General features: G+C 42.6%; 1 protein-coding gene across 7 annotated transcripts in view; it reads right to left on the reverse strand.

Moving 5' to 3' along the window:
- Positions 1-26520, reverse strand: part of LOC134745444 (F-actin-uncapping protein LRRC16A) — a 42043-nt gene that overhangs the window by 2941 nt on the left and 12582 nt on the right. Inside the window, exons 13-27 of one of the 7 annotated variants that reach the window (XR_010128179.1) lie at positions 24646-24761; positions 24033-24104; positions 22898-23069; positions 18275-18410; positions 17845-18037; positions 12444-12562; positions 9993-10113; positions 8530-8550; positions 6378-6552; positions 6086-6157; positions 5808-5970; positions 5432-5478; positions 5099-5194; positions 2925-3008; positions 325-456 (exon numbers count right to left, since the gene is read on the reverse strand). Coding sequence is in view for 5 of the 7 variants with exons in the window: in XM_063679481.1 (XP_063535551.1) it covers positions 394-456; positions 2925-3008; positions 5099-5194; positions 5432-5478; positions 5808-5970; positions 6086-6157; positions 6378-6552; positions 8530-8550; positions 9993-10113; positions 12444-12562; positions 17845-18037; positions 18275-18410; positions 22898-23069; positions 24033-24104; positions 24646-24761 (1650 nt within the window). In the remaining 2 variants the exon portion in view is untranslated. The remainder of the gene's footprint in view (positions 1-324; positions 457-2924; positions 3009-5098; positions 5195-5431; positions 5479-5807; positions 5971-6085; positions 6158-6377; positions 6553-8529; positions 8551-9992; positions 10114-12443; positions 12563-17844; positions 18038-18274; positions 18411-22897; positions 23070-24032; positions 24105-24645; positions 24762-26520) is intronic. The other 6 variants (XM_063679481.1, XR_010128180.1, XM_063679483.1 and 3 more) reach the window with 6 other exon arrangements.

Below are 26520 nucleotides of genomic sequence, written 5' to 3' on the forward strand. Positions count from 1 at the left end.
ATATGACCATGCTTAAGATGTAGAAGGTAAAAAAAAACATGCAATACATATACAAATATAAAAAAAATGTTATTTAAAGAACTTATTCATCACTATTTTAGAGTATACGCGGCACGTTTCTGGGGAACGCCGCTGTCGTTATGTATAGTGTTGTGGGAAAGGACAATTTGCGCTAAATTGTGCAGTGGTTCCTAATTCCAAAATCTGTAATACACCAATTCGCAGAATTCGCACACACACGAAGCAGTCGTTACCAGGTGATTTTAAATACATCCGGTGACATGCAGAAACAAGCGCATAGTAAGCAGCAATGAGCATTTTTACCTAGATACAGGCCAGACGGCACATTGACACTATTAGCTCAGTACAAAATAGCGTCTGAAAGTAGGTTACTGGTTAGTGCGGCGCCCGGCGTGATGCCGACGATGCTGCCGCCGACGCACGCCTCCACGCCCTCTGTCGACCACCACCCAACGTCAACACAGACTACACTACGCTTGCTGTTAGCTGCTTAAGCTACTAAGGGCCACTTGCACCATTCCACTAACCCGGGGTTAACTGGTTAAACCTGGAGTTACTATGGTTACCAGTACAATTTGACACTGGGTTCACGGTTTAACCGGTTAATCCCGGTTTAGTGGGATGGTGCAAGTGGAGCTAAGGCAGTCTAGTATACCTAATATTGTTATAGTAAAACCGCAATACACGTCTTTCGTTTTTTTTCGATTAATCGACATCGTGGTAAATAAATAGATTAATTAGCCCCAATATTCGCTGTCGCTTAGTAGTAAAATTTTGTGTTAAAAGTGTCACTACCTATTATAATATGTAATTAATTGTATGAAATGTCTTAAATAATTGACAATAAACAAGTTTAGCAAATTAATATTAGTGCCAATGATATTGCCAATTTCACGGTTTTAACTTTTTTGTCGGTCGGTACCTGACTTTAGCATTCTGCAACCCTAATGCAGCAAATACGAATAGCAAGCGTATCGAGTCTATGTGCAAATTAGTATGTGAACACAGGTTTAATGTCCGTTCATAAAGCTAACAATTAGAAAAGAAATGAAAGGAGAGTTTTCGAAGCATGCAACATGTTTGTTATTTTTTTTAAAGAAGAGAAAAAAGTTATTTAAAACATAAAGTTGCAAATAAATAAAATAAAATTAAAAGTATCACATTAAAAGTTATGAAAAAATACACCATTTAATTCAAAAACCATCTGTAATGAGATACAGTTTAGAATTTAGATAATATAATCAGCCGGGCTAGCACAGGATTGGCGCAACAGTATCTCGCCCGCAAGATAGACTACCCGTCCCTCTTTAATTAATATAGTTAGAAAAATACGGGTAGTCTATCTCGCGGGCGAGATACTTTCCCGCCCCTCCTGTGCCTACAGACAGTACAGACGAGTCAATTACGGACTCGACACGAAAAACGGAATTTTACATTTGTTCAAATAGTAATCTCACAGTTGGAGTTCATGACTCATGACACACTATCAGAGACGGCTATGAAACTCATGCTCATTTTAATATTATTTATAGATATACAAATTATTTAATTTTTTTGAATACCGACTCACTTTTAAACTTGCGAAGCTGACACAAAATACTACGTACGAGTAGCGTGTTTAAAAACAGATGCGAGTACTGGGCTATAACTGCGAAAATCGAAGTTCGCAAATCGCGGGCATCTTTTTTCTGTCACTCTAATTACGCCTTCATTGGAGTAAAAGAGAAAGATCCCCGCAATTTGCGAATTTCGGTTTTCGCGGTAGGCCCCCTGTAGTATCCTACCTGGTGCCCATTTCTCGAACGGTATTAGTCTAATATAATTAGAGTGCTGCCATGGTAACCCATACGATTTGACAGTTCGTGGCCTAATATTATTAGTCTAATACCATTCGAGAAATGGGCCCCTGAACTCCGAGTTTCATCTCCTTTAATGTACGTCTGTTGCAAAGTTTATTTGAACCTCAGAACTCTGTAATTTATTAATAGAGTTGAAAAAGTAGCTTCCAAAATGGGAATACTGGGATAGATGAATCTCTATCATAACAAAAGGAGTTTATCACTGAAATTCACTCTAGGAAAGCATCAAGTTCATGTTGAACAAGCTCGACTAGTCAATTAACTTCGTTGCCAACTTCGTATACAGATAGTTTTATTTTCAGAAACAAAACAATGGTTCTAAGGCCAAATAAAAGTTTGCAAAAACGATAGGCATTGTAGGATAACGGACATTCGGGCTCAAGATAGGCGATTGGTAACCTAATTGTTAAATGTTTGCCCCAACATCGGGCCGTTTCGAAGAGAAACCGACCGTCATCGATAACGTTTCACAATGGGGTTGGCCGGTCCAAGTATTTCACAGATGGCGCCAGCATAACTTGCCATGTAAATAGCTAGAATTGTGTCAAATTCTTGTTTTTAGGGTTCCGTACCCAAAGGGTGAAAACGGGACCCTATTACGAAGACTCCACTGTCCGCCCGTCTGTCTGCCCGTCCAGGCTGTAACTCATGAACCGTGATAGCTAGACAGTTGAAATTTTCACAGATGATGTATTTCTGTTGCCGCTATAACAACAAATACTAAAAACAGAATAAAATAAATATTTAAGTGGGGCTCCCATACAACAAACGTAATTTTTTTGCCGTTTTTTGCGTAATGGTACGGAACCCTTCGTGCGCGAGTCCGACTCGCACTAGGCCGATTTTTTTACCGCCTTCAAAAAATTGAGGTTCTAAGTTTTACCCGTATGTTTGTATTTTAATATTATGGCCTGGATGCCAGCTATTTAAGCCAAATCTCATGGGACAAAACCAAAGAAAGGGGCAAGCTATGATGGCGCCATCTTTGCAAACTATGGACAGTTGCCAACCCCGCCATTGGACGGCAGGCAGGTGGTGTCTCACCTGTGGTACACGCGGCGTTGTCCGGGTTGACGCCGGCCACGGACCACGGCCGCGCCTTGCCGGGCGTGCGCGCGCACCCGTTCCCTAAGCACACCACACTTACACTATACATTACAAGCACAAGTAGCCGGCGCGGCGGCCACACAGCCAAGCCAACGCACACAGTATACGAGTACAAGTGATAGACGGGTTGGATAGAAACTGTAGGTTATTTCTTGGTGATATATAACAAGGACAGTAGCTGAGCAGTCGGCCACCTTTTCTTAAACTAACCCGGGAAAGGGGCTCGAATAACATTTAAGCCTGGTTGTACCAAACCGTCTGTCAACATCATCTTTATTACATACATGCATATTATGAATAACCTTTCTTTGGCAATGCTGAATTGAAACTTGCAGACGAATTGAAAGTATTTTCGTGCGTTTTACGATGTTTTGTTAGATCTTAATCCTCCGTATATCTTTGTCAAATTCAGCAGCAATGCGTTTGCCTGTGAAACGCATTGCTGCTGAATTAATAACCTTGAAATTGTAAATTACAGTCGAAATTGTCTGGGACGTGTACCGGACAAGGCAAACAAAAGCACGACTTCGAGAACTGGTAAAGTTTGTATGTATCACCCTTTGGCCACTTAAAAAATACTAGTCGGCGATACAGAACTTGGGACTTATTTTCACCTAGAGATTGACAATTACAACCATTGCAGCCACATTGCAGCATTTGTTTTACCAGGAAAAGCGTTAAGATAAGTAGTTAACTCAGCACGTAAGCAGTGCTCGCGCAATCGAGGCGGTGAAGTCCACAGCACGTTAGGCCTAGAGGCTGGTACAGACGCCATCAGATATATCGGAGCGGCAGAGACACTCAAAAATATCTGAACACGCACCCTAGCGCCTTGACAATAGAGGCGTGTTCAGATATTTGTGAGCATCTCGGCCGCTCCGATATATCTGATGGCGACGTATACCTCGACTTACCACGCAGCCAGAGTGGCTATTTTTAATGCTTCGAATAATTAAGTGGTTTATAAAGCGGCAACTGATTTCGGGGTTTGTGGAAATTTCAGAGGGCAAGCTATCGTTAACAACCCAAATAAATTTTGCCATCATTTAGGTGTTGAATAAGTCAATGTCACGTCTTCGCTTGGCAGTAGGTACAGATGTAGTGCATAATAGTTTTCCATCGTATTTTCTCGGGAACGTTCGTATTTACCATGCTACTTCAGTCAACCTCAGTACATTTTGTACCGAGACTAACTGAAATAGCAAGACACGTTCGTACGTTTCCGTGAAAATACGAAGGAAAATAATTATGCACTACATCTGTATAGTGTCTTGTCAGCATCGGATTACTAGGTATAAGTACCTATGATTTCCTATATGGCGCGGTTGTGAAGAATAGATACCGATGTAACACGGACTACGTACTGCTAAGCCAGGAAGCAGCCAAACACCGACCATTTGTGTGTCAATGTGAAAATGCGTAAATTAAGTATTGATTTACCAACCGTTAACACAACTAGCAATAGTAGCAATAGACCAATCAAATTAGATCCAAAAAAAGCGTTTTGAGGAATTAATTCCCAGCAAGATGGAAATCCTTTTAATACCTTCATTTGATCCTTAATGCGTGTAATCCAAGTTTGTGGACGGAGGTGTGCATTAATTTTGGCAGCCTTAAAAGGGAAAATTTTCCTTAAATTGCCAAACCACTCGATGTAGAAGGAACCCACCATCAATAAGAATGGCACTACCAGCAAGGTTTGGTGGATCAGACACTGATGAAAATATTAAGGCGTTTTCGGATTTTTAACATGATCATACAAAAAATAAAGACAACTTTGACTACGAATTAAAATTAAGGTACCTTTCAGATTCGCAGATATAAACGCACACCTACGCAATTACGGATTACTCAAACTCGGATTTATTTTATTAGTCATTTGGGAATAAACGAGGGTATTAAAACGATTTCCAGCTTGCTGGGAATTACTTCTTCGAAAAAATCTAATCTGATTGGCCTACAATGGTTAGCTTGTGTTGGATTAGACTAAACGCAACAATAAAAATGTAATATAGGAATTCTCAACAAATACAAACTCAACGCTCAGTTCGCCTAGCCTAAGGAACATCACAAACATGATATTATCCGCTATTGAATGGAAAGGTGCTCACCCATAGCATTGACGTCGTCCGAGGACCGCGACGGCGGCGGGGTGGTTGGCGCCGCCCTGGCGCCCACGTTATCCGAAGATTTGCAACGCGACACTTCTGTCAAAAAAGGACCAATTGTTTCAGCTTTCTACCTAACGCATTGGTTAACCTTTTCGCCGCCATTGACTTGATATAAAGTCAGTACATTTACGGGTTGTTTACATGCAATTTTTGACATGGCGTTGATGACACTTTATTACTTTATTGACGTGGCGGCGAATAGGTTAAATTACGCAATTTAAAGGTGAGGTAGAAATAGAAGAAACTAGTTAATTTAATGATAATATAACTAACCGCATTCTAATAAAACAGGTGTGCTTTCGCCCGATGTCACGCTGTACCTGAAAGTATAATTTCATAATGATAACCATATCCCTAACAATACACATGTAGCTATAGTACGTCTATTTAACTAGTCTCTAAAACAGACGCTTAATTAATTTTGTGTAATGCAGAAACGTCCGTCGATAATCGTTTGTCCCTATCAATCATTTTCATAATTCTGGTTGTTAGTATGAGACAAAATTGAATAGAGGTTTTTTAGAGGTTGCTAAGTTTTATTTATTTAATTAAACTTTATTGCACAAAATAAAATAAAAAATACAAATGGCAGACTTAAGTGAGGCCGCCGGGACTCGGCTAGTAGATATATGTATAATGTACACGTTACATGGTGTCGTCCCTCGGCAGCGTGGGCGAGCGGCGCAGCGGCGAGGGCGAGGCCAGCGACGACAGCGAGTGCAGCGAGCGCGACGTGAGCGGCGTGCGCGCGGACAGTGAGGCCTCCTCGCTGCCCGGCGGCGTGCGGCAAGTACGCCAGAATTCGTCTAAACCTAGAAAGTTATTTAGATTTTCTATGAAAGTGTCCAATATCAATATTTTACGGAAGCAGAAAATGAGATTTATATTTTAAGAGAAGTTAAAACAGATTCAGACTTCGATAATTACCTTCGTCTATGTCTTGCGATTGATCCGTGATAGGCCGAGATGGTGCTCTAGTTTTTAGTCTCCTTGGCCGACCTGTAAACATAATGTTTACATGTTCAATCATTTATACATGGAGCAAATAGTTATAGATACATCTGTGGCTATTATTTTATTGTCTTAAGTAATAAAACAGTACCCGCGTTCCGAATACCCGAATGAGATTGTACTATAATTTCGCCGTCAGCTGCAAGACTGACACTCTCCCTTATCTCACACTGTGCATATGGATTTTTCTTGGCTTTGGAACACAAACCTTTGACGAGGTGGCGCAGCTTGTTGGCGGGCAGGTCGGCGAGCGCGTCGCCCGCCTCGCCGTGCAGCGGTGGCAGGGACAGCATCTCGTTGCTGGAGCACTGCTGCTCGGCGACGGACTTGGGCCGCACGCGCCGCGCGCCGCGCTCGCGCCGCCGGCAGCCCAGCGGGGTTGCCTGATATCACTCATGGTTAAAATCCCGTTGCAGTCTATGTACATGGGATGAGTTCTTCGCCTCGAACGTACGGTTGTCGTAAACGTATAAATAGAAAAAAATCTACATATCCGACAGCGGACCTCGATGGTTAATAATTTTACAGTACATATGGTGCTACTTTCTCGCACTAGTGCGTAAAAGAGCACTTTTCGTGCATATGTCGAAAGTTTAAAGGGCCATATGTACTGTAAAACGTTGTACGATACACGTGCGAAAAGGTAATTCGCAACTCGTGTCGATTTAAAACACTCCCTGCGGTCGTGTTTTAATTTATCGCCACTCGTTTCGAATTTCCTCTTTTCCGCACTTGTATCGTAAATAACTATTTTAATACAGTTGCTCAAAAAGTGCTACTTTTCGTGGCTGTTTAGCGTGCGGAAAGTTGGTTTTCGCGAACTAGTGCTTTTTATTTTTCCAATTTTTTTTAATTTTTACTTGTTCCAATTCATGACTACTTATTGATGAGTGTTAATATTAATTTCCTTTAAACGTAATCAACATAAAAATCTACTGTTAATGTAAGAATACGAAAAATATGCATATTTCATATTTTATTACTTACCTCTTCATCATTATAAGTATTATAACACGTTTATTTTTTAATGTTGAAAAACCGTTCTTAATAAGTTGTCTGAATGGAACGGAAGGCCTGTCAAAGAAGAGGCGTATTTTCTTACTGCAAGAATGTTTTAAGTTTCCAAAGGCAACATTCCATTTTGTTTTTATAAATATACGATACACAAATAATCGTAAATAACGATATTTAGGTAATAATAGTACAATGTTTTAATATGTATAATTGTTTCTGTCTTATATAACATGCATTTGAAAAAAAAACTTTCATTGAAGTGGGTTCAATAATACTTTCCGCACTAGCATCGAAATTTACTATTACAATGCATGTGCTCGAAAAGTGCGTTTCCTACGGAGCCATATCATGCGGAAAGTACTACTTTTCCGCACTAGTGCTTTTTGTTTTCAATTTTTTTTACAGTACATATGGTGCTACTTTCTCGCACTAGTGCGGAAAAGAGCACTTTTCGTGCATATGTCGAAAGTTTAAAGGGCCATATGTACTGTAAAACGTTGTACGATACACGTGCGAATAGGTAATTCGCAACTCGTGTCGATTTAAAACGCTCCTTTTAATAATTAAACTTTTTTGCCATGATACGTTTTTTATTTACTCGCACAATGCATAGTAAAACATTGTATGATACACGTGCGTAAAGATGTTTTCCGACTCGTATTCCATTATACACTCGCTCGCTTTGCTCGCTCGTGAATAAAATTCCACTCGTCGGAAATCATACACATTCCGCACTTATTGCATAAATAGCTAATGTACGTCGCCTTAAATAAATGAAGGTCAAACCTATAATGCGGTTGATAATATTTTATCCCTTCCCGTCATTTTGACATTCTGTATTTGTTAGAAAGAAACAAAATCAAACAGAGGTTTATTAAGTTTTATGATTATGATTTATGAATAAGGGAAGCAAAAGATACATAACCAAAACGAGAATCGTTATAAATATTCGCCTTGCGAGTATCTTACCTACATGTATCATAACCGTAGGCGACTTTTTATTTCATGAATCACTTATTTTTTAGTCTGACATTGCTATACTTTTATTTTAATTTGTTTTAATGACATGCACATTGAGAGTCAAGCGTATTGTACGCCAAATTCTGGCTGATTGTGATGTAACCAAATACTAACCCTGCCACCATTTATAACCACTCACATTCAAACAATAAATAATTTGTATTTGAATTCATGAATGGAATTAATTTAATTTATGAGTAATTATCGAAAATGACATTGGACTGTTGATTACTGTAGATTTTTTCCTCTTTTTAATTCGTCTGTCAAGTCACTATAGAGGTGACGTTTAAATGTAGTAGAAAGTACAATAATTTAATTATACTTACCAAGTTTAAATAATCCAACTTCTGTCAGCATGCGTGTTAGTAAAAGCCATATTAAATATAATCACATACACAATTACAGATTCCAGTACACAATTTACAATGTGAAAATATGTAATATCAACAATTTGTGGCCTTTGTATAAAAACTAAATAGCACATGTAAAGCAGATATAACAAAATAGAGATTATTTTGATATGCATAGTTATTACATCATTTACGAATATCGATAGCTTGTAATCTAGATATTTTAAACATCACAGTGATAAGTTTATCATTTGGTTGAGTGATGGACGCAGCGTCGGGTAAAATCAGGTGTTACGGGGAGGTTTATCGCAACGTCTGCGATGACTGAAGAGTCCAATACCAGAGCGGAATCTTCTGCCACAGCAATCACAAACATGACGAGAGTCCAAGGGAGGAGGTCTAGCAGCGCGGAGTCTTTGCTGCCTAAGGTTCTCTAACCATTCTTTAATAAAATAGGCGATCTTCACACTGGAGCCGCCACCCATATAAAAGGCGATCCAATCACGAAAACGATATTAGATTGGTCATATCCACAGAAAACCTGATACCATATGCAAGGTGACACTGTGAGGTACACGGCAAACGGAAACATTGTTACATTTGTCACCCTAAATTTCAGAACCAGAATAGCCATAGCCAGAATTAAATTAACACATCCTCAGGTACATTGTTTACAGTAGGTATTTACATTAATTGATTATGTATTTATAGGTACTTAAAATAATTGAGATTTAAAATGACCTCTACCCTAAATGTGCTTGACACCATTTCGTAAACAAGAGATGAGTGTTTTAGGGATGGGAAGATGTTATACAAACTGTCCAGGTGCCAGTAGCAACCGCGGCTCGCGAGCCGCATGCGGCTCTTTGAAAGTACAACTGCGGCTCTTCAAGCTACCCAAAAGATTACTTGTGTTTGCTTAGGCCACTGAAAAGAGCAGTCGCGGCTCTTTAAGATTCCAAACACTGGTGAATTCTCTGGCTGGTGACTCTTCTCAAAAGTTTGTCGTCCCCTGTGCTAGTACAACAGTATAATAGTCTTCCACCCCAAAAGAGGCTAACAGGAAGAAACTTTATAGTCAGACCAAGCTAAGTTGGCAGCGATTTTAATAGCACAAACTGTGCAAATGTTATTTTAAACGTCGTAATTTCATAAAAGTTTGTCGTTTAAAATAACACTTGCACAGTTTTACAGGTAAATATATACTTAGGTCAAACTGAGCAACTTTTACTGTGGGACCAACCCCGAAATCGCGGAATAAAAATTGGCTGTTTCACACATTTTGGCTACCTAGCTGACATTTTTTATGGGAATATAATGTTTTTTTCGTGATTTCGGGGTTGGTCCCATAGTAAACGTTGCTCAGTATGACCTATATAATATTCAGCCCGTAAATTATTGCAGGTGACTAAATAAACATCCTGTATTAGTTAACTTACCGCTGAATGTGATATCGGCGTAAGGAGATCAGGTATGTCTGCTTCGCTGCTCGGCACCGGGTCGCTATCGGCACTGTCCACGCCCTCACACGCTGATAGCGCTAGGCTCTCTACCGCTTCACTGCGAAGCAAATTATTATCATTAACCCGTTCAGATTTATAGAAAACGGACTTAGTTATTAGGCATATTTAATGTATAAAATGAACATATTTGATCTCAGATCCAGATACATAGAGCTCGCTACACATGGAATAAGGTAGGTTTAGGTATCCGGCAGTGAATCTCCATGTTTCGTAAATTTTCAAAAATGATTAATATTAATTATACTGATTGGGATACATTACGAACTGATCAACCAAGTATATTTTTGACGATTACAAGGATAATAAAACAGCCTCTGTTTGTTTACAAAAACTACTTAAATATGAACGCGCTGTGCACTATGACTCCATTAAATATTTAAAAAACAAAACATTTTAAACACACGCACTATTAATTTCACAACGGTAAAACAAGAGTAACGAAGGCAAACAAATCGTGACTGAAGTTGTGAATGAGCTGTGTTTACTTAACGTCTCATCGCCGGTCGAGTGAATCACAAGTGTTACTCTGTTACTCTTCGAGATTTTGAAGAAGCTATGTAGTAAGCCCTAGGTTCAGAGTCCCGGTCAATAAACTAGTTTAATAATTGTGCCAAATCTCCGATCACTTCGAAGAAGTACAATAAGCTACCTAAGGGCTACCGCATTTATTTTCGCCGCTAGGGGCGCTAGTGTCAGATGTAGGTCTTTCAAAATGTCAAATGCATAAAAGTTTTGGGGGTTTCAAGCTTTTTTATCGGGAATTTTCACTCCTTATTCATAACTGAGGATCTTTGATTAATCATGGTAAACAATAGATATAGCTCAATAAATGTTAGTGATTTAAAAAAAGTGCCAACTAAAATATATGCAAAATTAAACAGGTTGAAAAAATTGCACATTTAGACGTTAAAATACCTTTGTGTATATTATAACGTATGGATTTTATAAATATGAGCATAGATGAATTTTGAGATCTGTTTTTCTGGACCTACATCTACAGTGGCGCAAACTGGTGAGCATAAAAACGGGTGCCCTCAATTAGAAATAATTACGAAGTACCAGCTATGCGCCGCCAAATATATCCTGGGGTAATTGGTTCGATTTCAAATTACTTTTTCTTCAAAGGTTTCACACGACAATAAAATTCACGTTCCATGAACAACTCCTCGCTGCAAAAATATTCAAGTACACTTAGTTAATTGTATTGAACAATTTACACTAAGAATCATTTGCTTCTAGTTTCTAGTTGTGTCTGACCGGGTCAAGGCCACGCGTATATTCAGAACGAGGGTTGTAGACCGTGCCTACTAAACCCTTTTACAAGCTAGCAGCAAAATATGCACTTTGCATTTGTAGTGCCTCGCACCGATAATGCAATTATTTCGTAATCGCTTCGTGGTCTTTTTTCTATTAGGGTCACTTGCTGTGCACCATTCACTAATCCGGGGGGTAAACCGGTTAAAGCTGGAGTTACCATGGAGTATTTGAAGAGTGCAAACCTCAATCTTTAGATTAGAATTCAATTTAAATCCAGTAACTGTAAATGCCATACGATAAATAAATAAATAACCATGGTTACCAGTACAATTTGACACTTGATCATCGGTTTAACCGCTAACTAACCCAGGGTTAACCGGTTAAAGATAGTGGAATGGTGCAAGGGGGCCTAAGAGTGTTAACCGGGCGTTTAAATTAGGTACTCCACGTAATTGATTTTATTTGCCTTTGTGTAATTGAACAATATTGAATTGTATACCTAAAATTAAAGCGTTTAAAAAGTCAAATGTGTTTTTAAACACAGAACCATTGCCGTTCGCACGTGGTAACAACAACAACTAAATTGCTCAAACAGTATTGAGCACGGTTTTTTACCTTAACACGAAAATTGGGTGAACTGGGTGAATCCAACCCAAGGCGCTAGTTTAACTTGAAGCAGCGAACTAGATGTAGCGGGTCGGCGCGAGTGACTCTTAATAATAATGTATAGGTTTACATAAACCTTTCCTGTAGGCTAAGCAAGAAAATATGTTTTGGGCACGCATCAAAGGAAATCGCCGGGTGGTTGCGTTGTACAAGCGATTACGTGGATGCTTGCACGATAAACTTGCCGATGATAAACGATGATAGTAGTAGAGTCATAGTGTAGAGGAGGCATTACGCGTGAGATAGCCTACATGTCACTTTTTAGAAAATACGGATAGTCTATCTCGCGCGCAAAATACTGTCTCGGTGCATGCCTGTTAAACCTACTAGCCGACATTGCTTCGCTGCGAGGCGTTTAATTCACGGCTTTAAATGATGAAGTCGGCAAGAATGTGTAAACCATGACGGTCAGTCATTAAAGCTGATGAATCAGTGATGACTCACTTGAGCAGGTCCTGTAACGTGGTGGAGCAGGGCGCCATGGCGTCGCGCACGGCCTGCAGCGTGACCAGCTCGCCGCTCGCGCCGCTGCCGCCCATCGCCGCGAACACTTCACTGCATCTCTGCAATTTTACGAATGATGATGATGATAATGATGTAATCCTGTTATCCCTCATTAGGGACATTGTCCGGTCTACGGAGCGCGTGACCGATCCATCGCAATTTCCTTACAAGGATTTAATGGCCTATGGGTTTCTGGTTAGTCGTTATGAAAATTTTGTGTTGCCACTTTTCTGTATGCATGATATTGACCTGTTATTATTATTCTCTATATTTATTCTTTTTCTTATGTTAGGTTTTTTATAATATGCATATAAAAGTAAAATATAAAAACACTTACAAAACAATACAAAATACATATAAACAAATTATAAAAAACCTAACCTAGGGTGCCGCCAGCAGCGGGGCAGGGCCCAAGCTGCCGGTGGTCAGGGCCGCAGAGAGAGGAACCGGCGGACTATCCGCGCCGTGTCCAAGATCACCGCCTTCTGCATCTGACCCTTGATCCAACCACCTAGCGAGAGTCTCTCAAGGTGTTGGTCGAGACTCTTCGCTATGAGACCGTTCGCTGAAACGACTATCGGGACAATGATCGTCGAATCAACATCCCACATGGCGGTTATCTCGTGAGCCAAGTCTAGGTACTTACTGGACTTGTCCTTCTCGGCTTTCACGAGATTCTCATCATGGGGGATGGTGATGTCGACGAGCACGGCCCGGCGCTGCGATCGATCTATTATCACAATGTCAGGCTTATTGGCTACAATAGTCCTGTCAGTGATGATAGATCGATCCCAATAGAGTGTGGCACGACCATTCTCGAGAACTGGCACAGGTAAATACTTGTAGTACGGTACTTCGCAGTCCACAAGGCCGTATAGAAGAGCAAGCTGCTGGTGAATAATCCTGGCTACGAGATTATGTCTGTGCAAGTACTCGCCGTTAGCAAGATGAGAACAACCGGAAATGATATGCCTGAGTGACTCTCCGGGACGGCGGCATGCCCGACAAATGTCGACCGTACCGTCCTTCAGGATATATTTCCGATAGTTGTTCGTCATCATAACTTCGTCCGCAATTGCACAGGCAAAACCCTCGGTTTCTCCGAAGAGGTCCCCGAATCGTAACCAGTTCACCGACGCGAGCAGGTCTACATCGGGTCCCGTGAGGGCCTTGTAGAACCGCCCATGTAGCACCTTACTCTCCCATACCGCCTTGCGGCCCACAGCACTTTGTACCACAGGTTTGTGCCAGTTCTCGTTTGCCAAGGAGAGCGGCGTGAAGTTCATGTCCACTGCCACCACATCACGATGCATCCCACACTCGTTGTTAAGGAAATAATTCCTGAGATTGCACACCTCGCGGTTGTGGAGATCTTTGGCGTTAAGGAAGCCTCGACCTCCACACTTCCGTGAGATGTACAATCTCATAACTGACGAGCGTGGGTGTAGCATACGGTGTGTGGTGAGTAGTAGACGGACCCTCCGATCCAGGGCGTCCAGCTCGGTCTGAGTCCACCTTAGTATGCCAAAGGAGTATATGAGTACGGGCATTACCCAGGCGTTGAAGGCGCGCACTTTATTGCCTCCTGACAAAAGACTGTTAAGGACTTTTGTGAGCCGACTGAAAAAGCGCTCCTTCACCGACCGTCTAATACCCTCGCCCTCAATACCCAACGACTGTGACATACCAAGGTATTTATAGATTTCTGATTCAGAGATAGATCTGAAAGACATTGTCTCAGAAAGTTGTAAATTTGTTGAATTTACAACCTCCCCCAGCTGTACATGCATAACCGCACACTTATCGACACCAAACTCCATTCTGATGGCGGTACTGAAAACTTCTGTGGTTTTCAATAGCACCATCAAGTCTTGGTTATTTGGCGCAAATAGCTTGAGGTCATCCATGTACAGAAGGTGAGAAATGACTTCACCCTCTCTCCGAAGCTGGCAACCTAACCCTGAATCCTTCAGCAGGGTGCTGAGGGGATTCAGAGCTAGGCAGAACCACAGGGGACTCAGACTGTCACCCTGAAATATTCCTCGCTCGATCCTTATTAAGTCCTGCGGGCCAGGGCGGTCATTTCCACCTCCTGGTTGACGAAGGACTGTGGTCCACTGCCTCATACACGCACTTAGGAAGGATATTAAAGCTGCATCAAGTTTATACAGCTCCAATACCCTTCTCAGCCATGAGTGAGGCACCGAATCATAGGCCTTCTTATAGTCAATCCAGGCGGCCGAGAGGGCCCCCCTGTTCCGCCGAACTTGCTGGCATATGGTCATGTCTATGAGGAGGAGCTCTTTAGTACCACGGGACCCAACCCTACATCCATTTTGAGCGGAGGCCAAAATGTTGTTAGCGACAATGTGCGCGTTAATTTTTGCTCTCAAAATGGATGTAAGGAGCTTGTAAAGTGTAGGCAAGCATGTGATGGGTCTGTAGTTCTTTGCTTCCGTGGTACTACCGGACTTGTGGAGCAGAAAGGTTACACCAGTTGTTAGGGAAGGTGGGAGGGAACCGAGCTCTAGGGCTTGTTGGAACTGCGTTGCCAACCGTGCGTGCGAGCATCGAAACCATTTTAGCCAGAAGTTGTGCAATCCGTCCGGTCCAGGACTTTTCCAGTTCTGGGTCGTACGGATGGCACAACTTACGTCATCGGGGCTGATGGTGATAGCCCCCATAGGTTCGATGTTCTCGCTCTCACGTTCGACAACGTCTATCCAACCGCCCTCCGTGTGTTCTACAGGCACTGACCAGATGCTACGCCAGAAATCAGTCATGGCAGTAGCATCCGGTAGCCGTACGTCGGACACACGAGAGTCGGCTTCCTCCCACCTTCGGTACACCTTCCTTTGGTCACTTTGAAAAAGACGATTCTGCTGGAATCGATCCACACGCTTTCTGTAGCGGCGAATACGGTTTGCCCATGCATAGACTTTCTGCTTTAGAAAATCGATGCGCTCTGTGACATTGGCCATGTAGTCGCGGGGCCTGACATCCGTCCCCGCGAACGCCTGGTTCACAAAGCGCATTACTCGGGGGCGGTTGTTGCCCCCCCTAAAGCAGATCAGCTTTGCAATGAGAGTCCTAAACGAGCTGATACGTCGCTCGATCCGCGCTTGCCATTCTCTATTATTATTATTATTATTAATACTTCTTTTTTAGTCTGACATTGCTATACTTTTATTTTAATTGATTTTAATGATATGCACATTGAGAGTCAAGAGTATTGTACGCCAAATTCTGGCTGATTGTGATGTAACCAAATACTAACCCTACTACCATGCTACCACCATTTATAACCACTCACATTCAAACAATAAATAATTTGTATATTTGTCATCTGCCACAATCTACGAATGAGAGGTTAACAAAAACCTAATTTATTTTTCGCGTTTCTAGGTAAGCAACGTCGGCTATATCGGTAGACTATTAGGTACGCGCGGTAGTTGAAGTTTATCACTGATGTATATTTTTTTTAGTGTTAATCAAGGAATAAAAAAATATATTTATTTAGTTAAATTAACACTTTTAGACCGCGGGCCAAGCGAAAATTTCGTCAGTCACGCCTCCCGGGCGAAAACTCGTATAGTGGTTAACGGATAGGCGTTAGGCGGGAGGTATGATGAAATTGATGAACCCTCGTGGAAGACAGCTGCCGCTCCGTTGGTGGGTTGAGGAATGGCTGCCACCGACACGTAGACAATTTTTTTTTTCAGTCATCGCCTCCAGTTTGATACTTTGTCAGATGATAGTTTAGGTGCTGTTGTGAATCATACCTGCAGGTACTGGTGCAGCAGGTGGTGCGCGGCGGCGGCCTGCGCGGCCAGCGCGCCGTCTGTGTGAGTGATCATACCTGCAGGTACTGGTGCAGCAGGTGGTGCGCGGCGGCGGAGGCGCGCTCTAGCGCGGCGGGCAGCGGCGGCGGCGGCCTGCGCGGCCAACGCGCCGTCTGTGTGAGTGATCATACCTGCAGGTACTGGTGCAGCAGGTGGTGCGCGGCGGCGGAGGCGCGCTCTAGCGCGGCGGGCAGCGGCGGCGGCGGCCTGCGCGGCCAACGCGCCGTCTGTGTGAGTGATCATACCTGCAGGTACTGGTGCAGCAGGTGGTGCGCGGCGGCGGCCTGCGCGGCCAGCGCGCCGTCTGTGTGAGTGATCATACCTGCAGGTACTGGTGCAGCAGGTGGTGCGCGGCGGCGGAGGCGCGCTCTAGCGCGGCGGGCAGCGGCGGCGGCGGCCTGCGCGGCCAACGCGCCGTCTGTGTGAGTGATCATACCTGCAGGTACTGGTGCAGCAGGTGGTGCGCGGCGGCGGCCTGCGCGGCCAGCGCGCCGTCTGTGTGAGTGATCATACCTGCAGGTACTGGTGCAGCAGGTGGTGCGCGGCGGCGGAGGCGCGCTCTAGCGCGGCGGGCAGCGGCGGCGGCGGCCTGCGCGGCCAACGCGCCGTCTGTGTGAGTGATCATACCTGCAGGTACTGGTGCAGCAGGTGGTGCGCGGCGGCGGCCTGCGCGGCCAGCGCGCCGTCTGTGTGAGTGATCATACCTGCAGGTACTGGTGCAGCAGGTGGTGCGCGGCGGCGGAGGCGCGCTCTAGCGCGGCGGGCAGCGGCGGCGGCGGCCTGCGCGGCCAACGCGCCGTCTGTGTGAGTGATCATACCTGCAGGTACTGGTGCAGCAGGTGGTGCGCGGCGGCGGCCTGCGCGGCCAGCGCGCCGTCTGTGTGAGTGATCATACCTGCAGGTACTGGTGCAGCAGGTGGTGCGCGGCGGCGGAGGCGCGCTCTAGCGCGGCGGGCAGCGGCGGCGGCGGCCTGCGCGGCCAACGCGCCGTCTGTGTGAGTGATCATACCTGCAGGTACTGGTGCAGCAGGTGGTGCGCGGCGGCGGCCTGCGCGGCCAGCGCGCCGTCTGTGTGAGTGATCATACCTGCAGGTACTGGTGCAGCAGGTGGTGCGCGGCGGCGGCCTGCGCGGCCAGCGCGCCGTCTGTGTGAGTGATCATACCTGCAGGTACTGGTGCAGCAGGTGGTGCGCGGCGGCGGAGGCGCGCTCTAGCGCGGCGGGCAGCGGCGGCGGCGGCCTGCGCGGCCAACGCGCCGTCTGTGTGAGTGATCATACCTGCAGGTACTGGTGCAGCAGGTGGTGCGCGGCGGCGGCGCGCTCTAGCGCGGCGGGCAGCGGCGGCGGCGGCCTGCGCGGCCAACGCGCCGTCTGTGTGAGTGATCATACCTGCAGGTACTGGTGCAGCAGGTGGTGCGCGGCGGCGGCGCGCTCTAGCGCGGCGGGCAGCGGCGGCGGCGGCCTGCGCGGCCAACGCGCCGTCTGTGTGAGTGATCATACCTGCAGGTACTGGTGCAGCAGGTGGTGCGCGGCGGCGGAGGCGCGCTCTAGCGCGGCGGGCAGCGGCGGCGGCGGCAGCGCGGCGGCGGCCTGCGCGGCCAACGCCGCCGCCGCTTCACCGCCGCCCCACGCGCGCTCTAGTGCTAGTGCGCGCAGTGTGTGCGTGGTGGCGGGTGCTGCGTTGTTCGCCAATCTGCATGAAAAATGTGATCAATTTCACTGCCGATCGCGCCGAAAGTAAAAAAAAAATATATATACATCTGTTACGATATCGCGATGCCGATGAGGCCGCGATCTATACGCCGGCGGCGACTAGCCGGCTTTCATACATTAGATAAAGTTCCATGTGTAATCGCCCATCGGTCGTCCCGTTTGCCCGCTGGCGTCTAGGCCGCGACCACCCGCAACCTGAAATGTGTTGCCCTCGCACCTCTCATGTAGCTCGCGCCACAAGGCGGCGACGCGCTCGCTGGCGCCGCGCCCGCCCGCCGCCGCGTCGCAGCCCGGGAACTCCACGCGCCGCACCGACACCGAGCGCCGGAGCGCCGTCGCGATGTCTGTGAGACCTGCCAGATAAAGATTATTTTTCCATTCTTGTTTTATTTTTGTTAAAATGAAAGAGTATTGTTGTAACATTGTTTTGATAACTTGGAATTTCTATTCCTAGTTTAATTTAGTATTTATATAAGTCACATGGTTTTCATACTTTTTTTTAGGAAACTGTAGGTCCATATGGTTGGAGAGCCGGCAGTAAAGTTTCGAACCAACGTGATACCGCGATGAGATGCACAATGGTTTCCCATAAAACTGATGCTAAGTCCGAATTTGATAGTCTGCCACGGCGGAACTAGCCGAAAGTACAAAAAAAATAGCCACTTCCGGTGCGAAAAAGGGGGGGTCATTTAACCCATCTGATACTGCAATAAAAGCTATGGCATCAGTTAGAAATTTACTGGTAGATACAGAAAAGCGAAATCTGCCAGTATGATTCCTGCCGGAAGTGCTTGGCATACGCTCTCAAAGGTGACCATCAGGACCCCTAAATTAACCCATCTGATACCAGCATGAAACCAATTCCAGTCGGTAGATATGAACCTTCTCTTCAGGAATATATAAGTCTGCCAGGGCGCTTTCAGCCGAAACACCTTGACATAAGAGATTATGTGGCGCAACATCCGTGGTACCCGTATAACCCGTATTTTGGAATTGTGCATATTACGGACATTTCAAATACTGCAGGCTTATTAATTTATTACTCTATGCTTATATTTGTATATTATTACGTTATTAATAACATAATAAATTAAGTTAAAATAAATTAAATAATGTGATTAATATGATTAATAGTCATTGAATTAGCTATATGAATCGTTTGTCTTTGTCTGTCATTTTGACTTATGTATTTGTAAGAAAAGGATAAAACATAATTTAACTAATTCAGGCTCGTAAAGTTTTACGAATAAGGGGGTATTAGTATTCATAGCTAAATCAGGCTTGTAATGCGACATAAAATGATTTTTGGTGGTTTCTTTTACGCTTGAGGCGTTTTTTCACCTATTTGGTGTATCCAATCACTTTCTTATGTAGGGGAGAGAGGGGCAAGACGAGTAAGACGGGGTAGCGGCTTTATATGGCGACACGACTGACCAACCATCAGAATCCCGTTAACGCATGACGATGCGTCGCCATCATAGCAATCAGTTCGCACAGTGACCGGCTAGACAAATGGTGTCGTTAATTATTTATTTGCAAAAAAACTGTTTTTGCCATATTCCTTGTTATTTTTAGGGTTCCGTACCCAAAGGGTAAAAACGGGACCCTATAACTAAGACTCCGCTTTCTGTCTGTCTGTCTGTCTGTCCGTCTGTCACCAGGCTGTATCTCATCAACCGTGATAGCTAGACAGATGAAATTTTCACAGATGATGTATTTCTGTTGCCGTTATAAAAAACTAAAACTAATTGTTTATAACACCTGTATTCATTACCTGTAATGCACAATTAATGAATAAATGATTCTAAAAACATAATAAAATAAATATTTAAGTGGGGTTCCCATACAACAAACGTGACTTTTTTGCGAAATGGTATTATGGTACGGAACCTTACGTGCGCGAGTCCGACTCGCACTTGGCCGGTTTTTGTGTTTTATTTGGTTTGCGTTTGTTTCCTTATTATCACCAGCACATATATACTGTTAATTTATTCCTATGGCCCAGCAATCACGCCAACAGCTAAGGACTTGTTTGGTTTCAAGTACGGTTTATTTTACAAAAAACTTTCGAATTTCATTAGGCACATGGGGCAAGATGGGGTACATCTTGACGGCCGTAGTTTTAAAGTGATAAACTGATGAAGAATTGCGGATTTGAATTTATTTATTCTTCAACATCAACATCAACATCAAACATTTATTCAGCAAATAGGCCACAGGGGCACTTTTACGTGTCAATTTTTACAAACAATAAAATTAACCCAACAAACAATAAAATTAACAAGGGAAGATGGGGTACATGTAAGCTGTAAACACATTTTCTGTCTCTCAGACGACTTAAGAAATAAAAGTAAAACAGTTCGTGAGAAGTTATCAGACGATGGACCCAAAAGCCAAAAATTTAAGTTTTGTTTAGGCCCTAAATATAATATTTATATGAATCATTCTTATCTTGTCCCGTAGGGGTTCCCCATCTTACCATACTTGGGGGGCAAGATGGAGAGAAGGCACTTTTGGCCATTTTAATTTATTTTTAATTTAATTATCTAACTAGAGAGTTCCTAGTAAGTGTTGATTATGAAAGACTGATTACCAAAGATAAAAATAAAAATAACAAAAACTTTAAAAAAATAGCATTTTCAGTTTTATTGGACTTGAAACATTAAGTATCCCGTCATGCCCACCTCTCCCCTACATTTCTTGACGTTGACGCAAAACTGACGTAGTTTAACATTCAGGGTGTTGTTTTATAACACTACAAATTGAGATAACTAAGGTCTGTTTTTTTATTCCGTAGACTAAAATGACGTTTCATATGTAAGACATGACATTTCTTAGTACCACATGAAATGTCATTTTAGTCTACGGATTACGGAATAAAAAACAGAATATAATCTATTGGAGTCTTAGTAATAGGGTCCCGTTTTTACCCTTTGGGTACGGAACCCTAAAAATGATTTAAAATATTCATATTTGGATTATTGGTAAAAATCGTCCTTGACGTTGAAAATCCTGTCTTTTTACACCCGTTTACAATAAGTATGTAATAATAATAATTTTGTTCATTTTGGTAAATAAAGGATATTGTAATTTGAAATTATTGTATTATTTATATATAAGGTGCTAACAAATTAGCTACAGAAATTTTACGAGGTGGTTGGTACTTTACACTAGAACAATTAACTTTGAATAGAAATTAAGAAAGTTTCTCATAATTTTTATTTTATTTACCGAACAAAATAAATAAACTATAATTATATCTAAAAAATAATCATCATGTATTTAACTGCTTGTTTGTCTTAAATGTCATTGTCAACGTATCATTTGATTTATCAGCGTGAAGTGGCCAGTTAAGTTTTATATTTAAAAGAGGTTTTAGAATCTGTTCAATGAGGTCTCATTTAATTATCTCATTAACAGAGTTTTTTTTACAAAGCAAATTTGTTTTCCAATTTTCTCAAAATAACATCATAAAACCTATAATGTTTCATACTTACATATACTTCAGGAGCCGAGTACTATCAACTGTAAAGATATCGGTAGCTAATTTGTTAGCACCTTTATAAGGCAAACAAAGAAGTACAAAGCCGTAAGCAGGTATTAAATTAATGCCCAAATTATATTGTGTATATTAATAAATTTGAAATATATGTTATTAATGGCATAAAAATATACAAATATAAGCATTAGGTAATAAATCATAAGCCTGCAATAATTAAAATGTCTGTAATCTGTACAATTCCAAAATACGGGTTCCACGGATGTTGCTCACATAATCTCGTATGTTAAGGTGTTTCGGCTGAAAGCGCCCTGGCAGACTTATATATTCCTGAAGAGAAGGTTCATATCTACCGACTGGAATTGGTTTCGTGCTGGTATCAGATGGGTTAATTTAGGGGTCCCGATGGTCACCTTTGAGAGCGTATGCCAAGCACTTCCGGCAGGAATCATACTGGCAGATTTCGCTTTTCTGTATCTACCAGTAAATTTCTAACTGATGCCATAGCTTTTATTGCAGTATCAGATGGGTTAAATGACCCCCCCTTTTTCGCACCGGAAGTGGCTATTTTTTTTGTACTTTCGGCTAGTTCCGCCGTGGCAGACTATCAAATTCGGACTTAGCATCAGTTTTATGGGAAACCATTGTGCATCTCATCGCGGTATCACGTTGGTTCGAAACTTTACTGCCGGCTCTTCTACCAATAAGTCTATTACCCTATATTGTAACAACTTATTAATATAAGAGACTGTTTGTTTCTAAATAAAAAAAAAAAAAAAAACACACTACTATGACCTTCTCCGAACAAGAACATTATAAATCACAAAGATCTTAATGGAGACTTTATTCTGAGGAACTACATACTAATTAGTGGTAAGCGGTGTGAGCCACACATATGGTAGACAATATAGTAATTAGTTACGTAAGTATTATTTGTAGTAGCCGTTTGTTTACCTAAATAAATTAAAAACTACAGTATTAAGCGGGTCCACACAGAACGAGCCGCGTCGCGGTCGCGTCTTAGCAGATCTGCGTCGCGCTGCAAGGCGATTGTGTGATGCGTCTGTTTGGAATCAGACCAGCATGCCATGTCCAGCATAAAGTAACAATACAAGTCGACTGATACTACACAGTCAGATCATCAACCACAACGCATCAATTATTCAAATTGACGATAACGACCCAGTTTCCTAAATGTTAAATTTTAAGGTTGTGGTCCGAAATAGGTATGATTTATTTTATAAAACAAGGTGTACTGACCGTTAGATTTTGTCGTCTTAAAAAAGGGCGCATATCCTTTTTACGGTGATAACAAAGGTAATAAGGTATAAGTTGGTATACCTTGCAGGCTGAAGGCGTTCCTGTCGATGTAGAGCGTGTGCAGCGTGCAGTTGCACTGCAGCGCCTTGGCCAGCAGGCGGGCGCCCGCGTCGCCGGCCAGGTTGCCGCCCACGTCCAGCGTGCGCAGTCGCCGAGCGCCGCCCAGCGCGTTCAGCAGCCCGTACAGGTCGCCCTGGGGAATACCAGCACTTCAGGGGGCTTCCACGTACACACAATAAGCTACTTTAAGAGCCCATCAACGTGCTCACTAGCGCCACTGCTAAATAATTGTGATTATTTTAATTTAACGATAGATATTTAAAAAAGGGGGCCGCTACGTAATGTATTTAAGTACCTTTTAAATACATTATAATAGTTTTTACGTTGCTGGATTCGTCAATCTATGCGTCCGAAGTTGGCAGTTTGGCACAACTTGACGTCCCTTTGCGTGCACGACCACAGATAAGATAATGACTTGAATTTTGACAACCCTAAATAGCCCAAAGACATAGTGTCATACATTAGAAAGGGACAGTATGATTCGACCCTGAATCGCTGTCAAACTTCGGGTTTGTAGGAAGTGTCCTTTCTGTACGGTAGTACTATTATAGTTGGTCAAGCTAATCTTGTCAGTAGAAAAAGGCGCGAAGTTCAAATTTTCTATGGGACGATATCCCTTCGCGCCTACATTTTTAAAATTTGCCGCCTTTTTCTACTGACAAGATTTGTTTGACCAGCTATACTTATTCTGTCCTTTAACCGCCAAAGACGCGCGGCTCCAGCCGAATATCAACCTTCGTACATTCCTTCCCACAAGCGTTACGATGACGCGCTGCGCAAGGCGCTTACTTAAACTTAGTTTAGCTCTAATAGCTAAACAAATGAGAAGACGTGTGACTAACATGTTATCACCCAAATAAGTGAACGATACGATTAGACGTATCTATGATGGTAAGATATAGCCATTACAAGTCTATTAAGTATGTATAAAGTCCGACCACGCTAAGTCGCCCAGAAAGTTTTACGTGAAGTATGGACACGGAAGTACATCGTCACTGCATAAAGTGCCGAGTCAGTGCCACTTAGTGCCGTCGAACTCTACAAATAAAGAAAAGGATTAAAACAAGTATGGAAACGCAAAATATTTATTACATACCTTCAATTTACAATCACTAAGGTCCAAAGAAATTAAAGCTGTGTCTGGTTCTTGTAAAACGTGAACTAATGCCTGTAAACAAAACAAAAAAACCGACATAAGTCTTGATAGCCGTACCTGGCAGTATAAATAACAAACAAAATAAAATACATTCAATTTTAGGATGCCGTATCCAAAGGGTGAAAACGGGATGCTATTACGAAGACTCCACTGTCCGCCCGTCCAGGCTGTAACTCATGAACCGTGATAGCTAGACAGTTGAAATTTTCACAGATGATGTATTTCCGTTGCCGCTATAACAACAAATACTGAAAAGTACGGACGCGACTCCGACTCGCACTTGTCCGGTTGTTTCAACTAAACCGAATATTTGAATGTTTGAGAACGCCGCTAGTGCGCTCTCAGGTGACTGGTCTAACTAATTTTTACATCTAAATTATGAATGTATTGACACAGTCAGTTGAGATGGAGGCAAAAACTTATTTGCACTTGGTGTCGATGTATACATATCGCAACACAGTTAACCCCTAAACTTTATAGCATCGAGGTAAGGTCGCATCTAATATAAATCATTATTATTATAACGTATATTCGCTATAGTACATGAAGTTACCTGTATTAAAGGTGGCGCATATGATCTCTTTCCGGTGAGTCTGCTTAGCGAGAGCTGGTGAATTGAGTGGTTCTTTCCAATTGCCCGCACAATACCGGAGAGTTCTAATTCCATACCTATGAAAACGACATTACACATTAATAAAGGTTTTTTTTTTCAGGGACCATAATTTTATATCCGCAACGCAGGCTTCGTCAGATGAATAAAGCATTTTAATGTAAAGTTGAAAAATATCTCTCCAAAATTGTTGTGTCCACCCTGTAGTGCTTACTTATGTCACTCCGTCACACGGTGGGCTCAAGATCATAAGCTGATTTGCTCATACTAGTTATTTATTACATGGTTTCACAATATGTACGAACGCCAGTAACGCCACAAAACAAGAGAATCGTAGTCGTTCACATAACTTATCACTCACTCATCGTTAAAGAGTTCGCTAAATTTTATCGTATGAAAAGTTTCATAGTAAACTGCAGCGGCGCGCCGGGAGATGTTGATCAGTCTGTCAAGTGCGGATGGTGCAACTGGCACTTAGAGCCGGTTGCTGACGAACGTCATTCAGCAGTGAACGATAAGACTTCCCATACAAAAAAAATTAACGAACTCTTTTTAACGATGACAGACGGTTTGGTGCAACCGACCCTTAAATTGCTCGTAGAACTTGAAGGACGCTGTCGTGAAAAGGTTCTTCAGCGACGACCGTAACCCGTTACCGTAAGACCTGGTCCCTATTGCACACGGAGTAGGATGGAGATGGCAAGTGGGCGTTCCCGTCTATCCGACAGTTAGTAGCGACCGACTCACTTTATGCACAGACTATGCTCAGTTGTTGTGTAAACTTCATGCTCGAATGACACTCACGTCGTACGTACGCTCGTCTAACAAAAATTGATAATTAAATTTAAAATGCCGTATTGTGCAGTATTAAACTGCAGAAATCACAGCGGTTTAAAAAATCTTTCACGTGGAGGTATTTCCTATCACCGGTGGTTATTTATTTAAATATAAACCAATAAATACGAAAAATCTGTTTATTTTGCATTATTTACGAATGTTCGCTAAGTAAATCTATATTTTATCAGTTAGAACTTAGAGTTCACAATCCTTTGTCACTATTCTTTACGTTTATCTGGAATATTCGCTATCCTAAATGTCAAATAATTTCGCTACTCAGATGCTGTGCAATGTCGATAATTATATCGATAAAGTTAAAGTTACGATATTTCAAGTTTGATGTTTGGTTCGGTAATAAATTATTATTTTAGACACGTTTCTAATTATTATTTGGGATAATCAATGTCTTAGTAAATATGGCAGCTCTGGTCATCAAGCACTATGTTAAGTCGGGGTCATTTTATGGCAACCTTTCAAACCTTCGTATTCCTTTACATACGTTTTTGTTTTTTACACCCATCATATTTTCATCGTTAATATAATTAGACTAGGTACTTAATGCACTTATGCGTACAATGCATGCAATGTGCCATGAATAAACGTTTTATATTTTCTATTTCTTTATTATTAATTATTGTAGGTTACCACAAGATGCCGATATTAAAAATAAATGGATCAATGCTACTGGGCAAGAAAATGAGTTTCCGCAAAAATATAGCACCATTTGCTAGGAGCATTTCTTAGAGAAAGATTTCTGGGGATAAAATTGCCATACATCTCATCTAGCGTCCACACGCCTAAAACTTAGTTACTAATTTAGTAATTATTAGTGACATTCGGGCTCACTAAATTAATAAAAAGTGTTCCGTACCACGCAAACTAGCGTCAAATATTGGAATTTTGCCGCCCCCCTTCCTGATTTGATAGGTCACAATCTTACAATCAAATCAAGTGGGATCGATGAGCCAGTTTCATGTATGC

Source organism: Cydia strobilella, chromosome 11, assembly GCF_947568885.1.
Source record: "Cydia strobilella chromosome 11, ilCydStro3.1, whole genome shotgun sequence".
In the NCBI taxonomy this organism is placed as follows: Eukaryota; Metazoa; Arthropoda; class Insecta; order Lepidoptera; family Tortricidae; genus Cydia; species Cydia strobilella.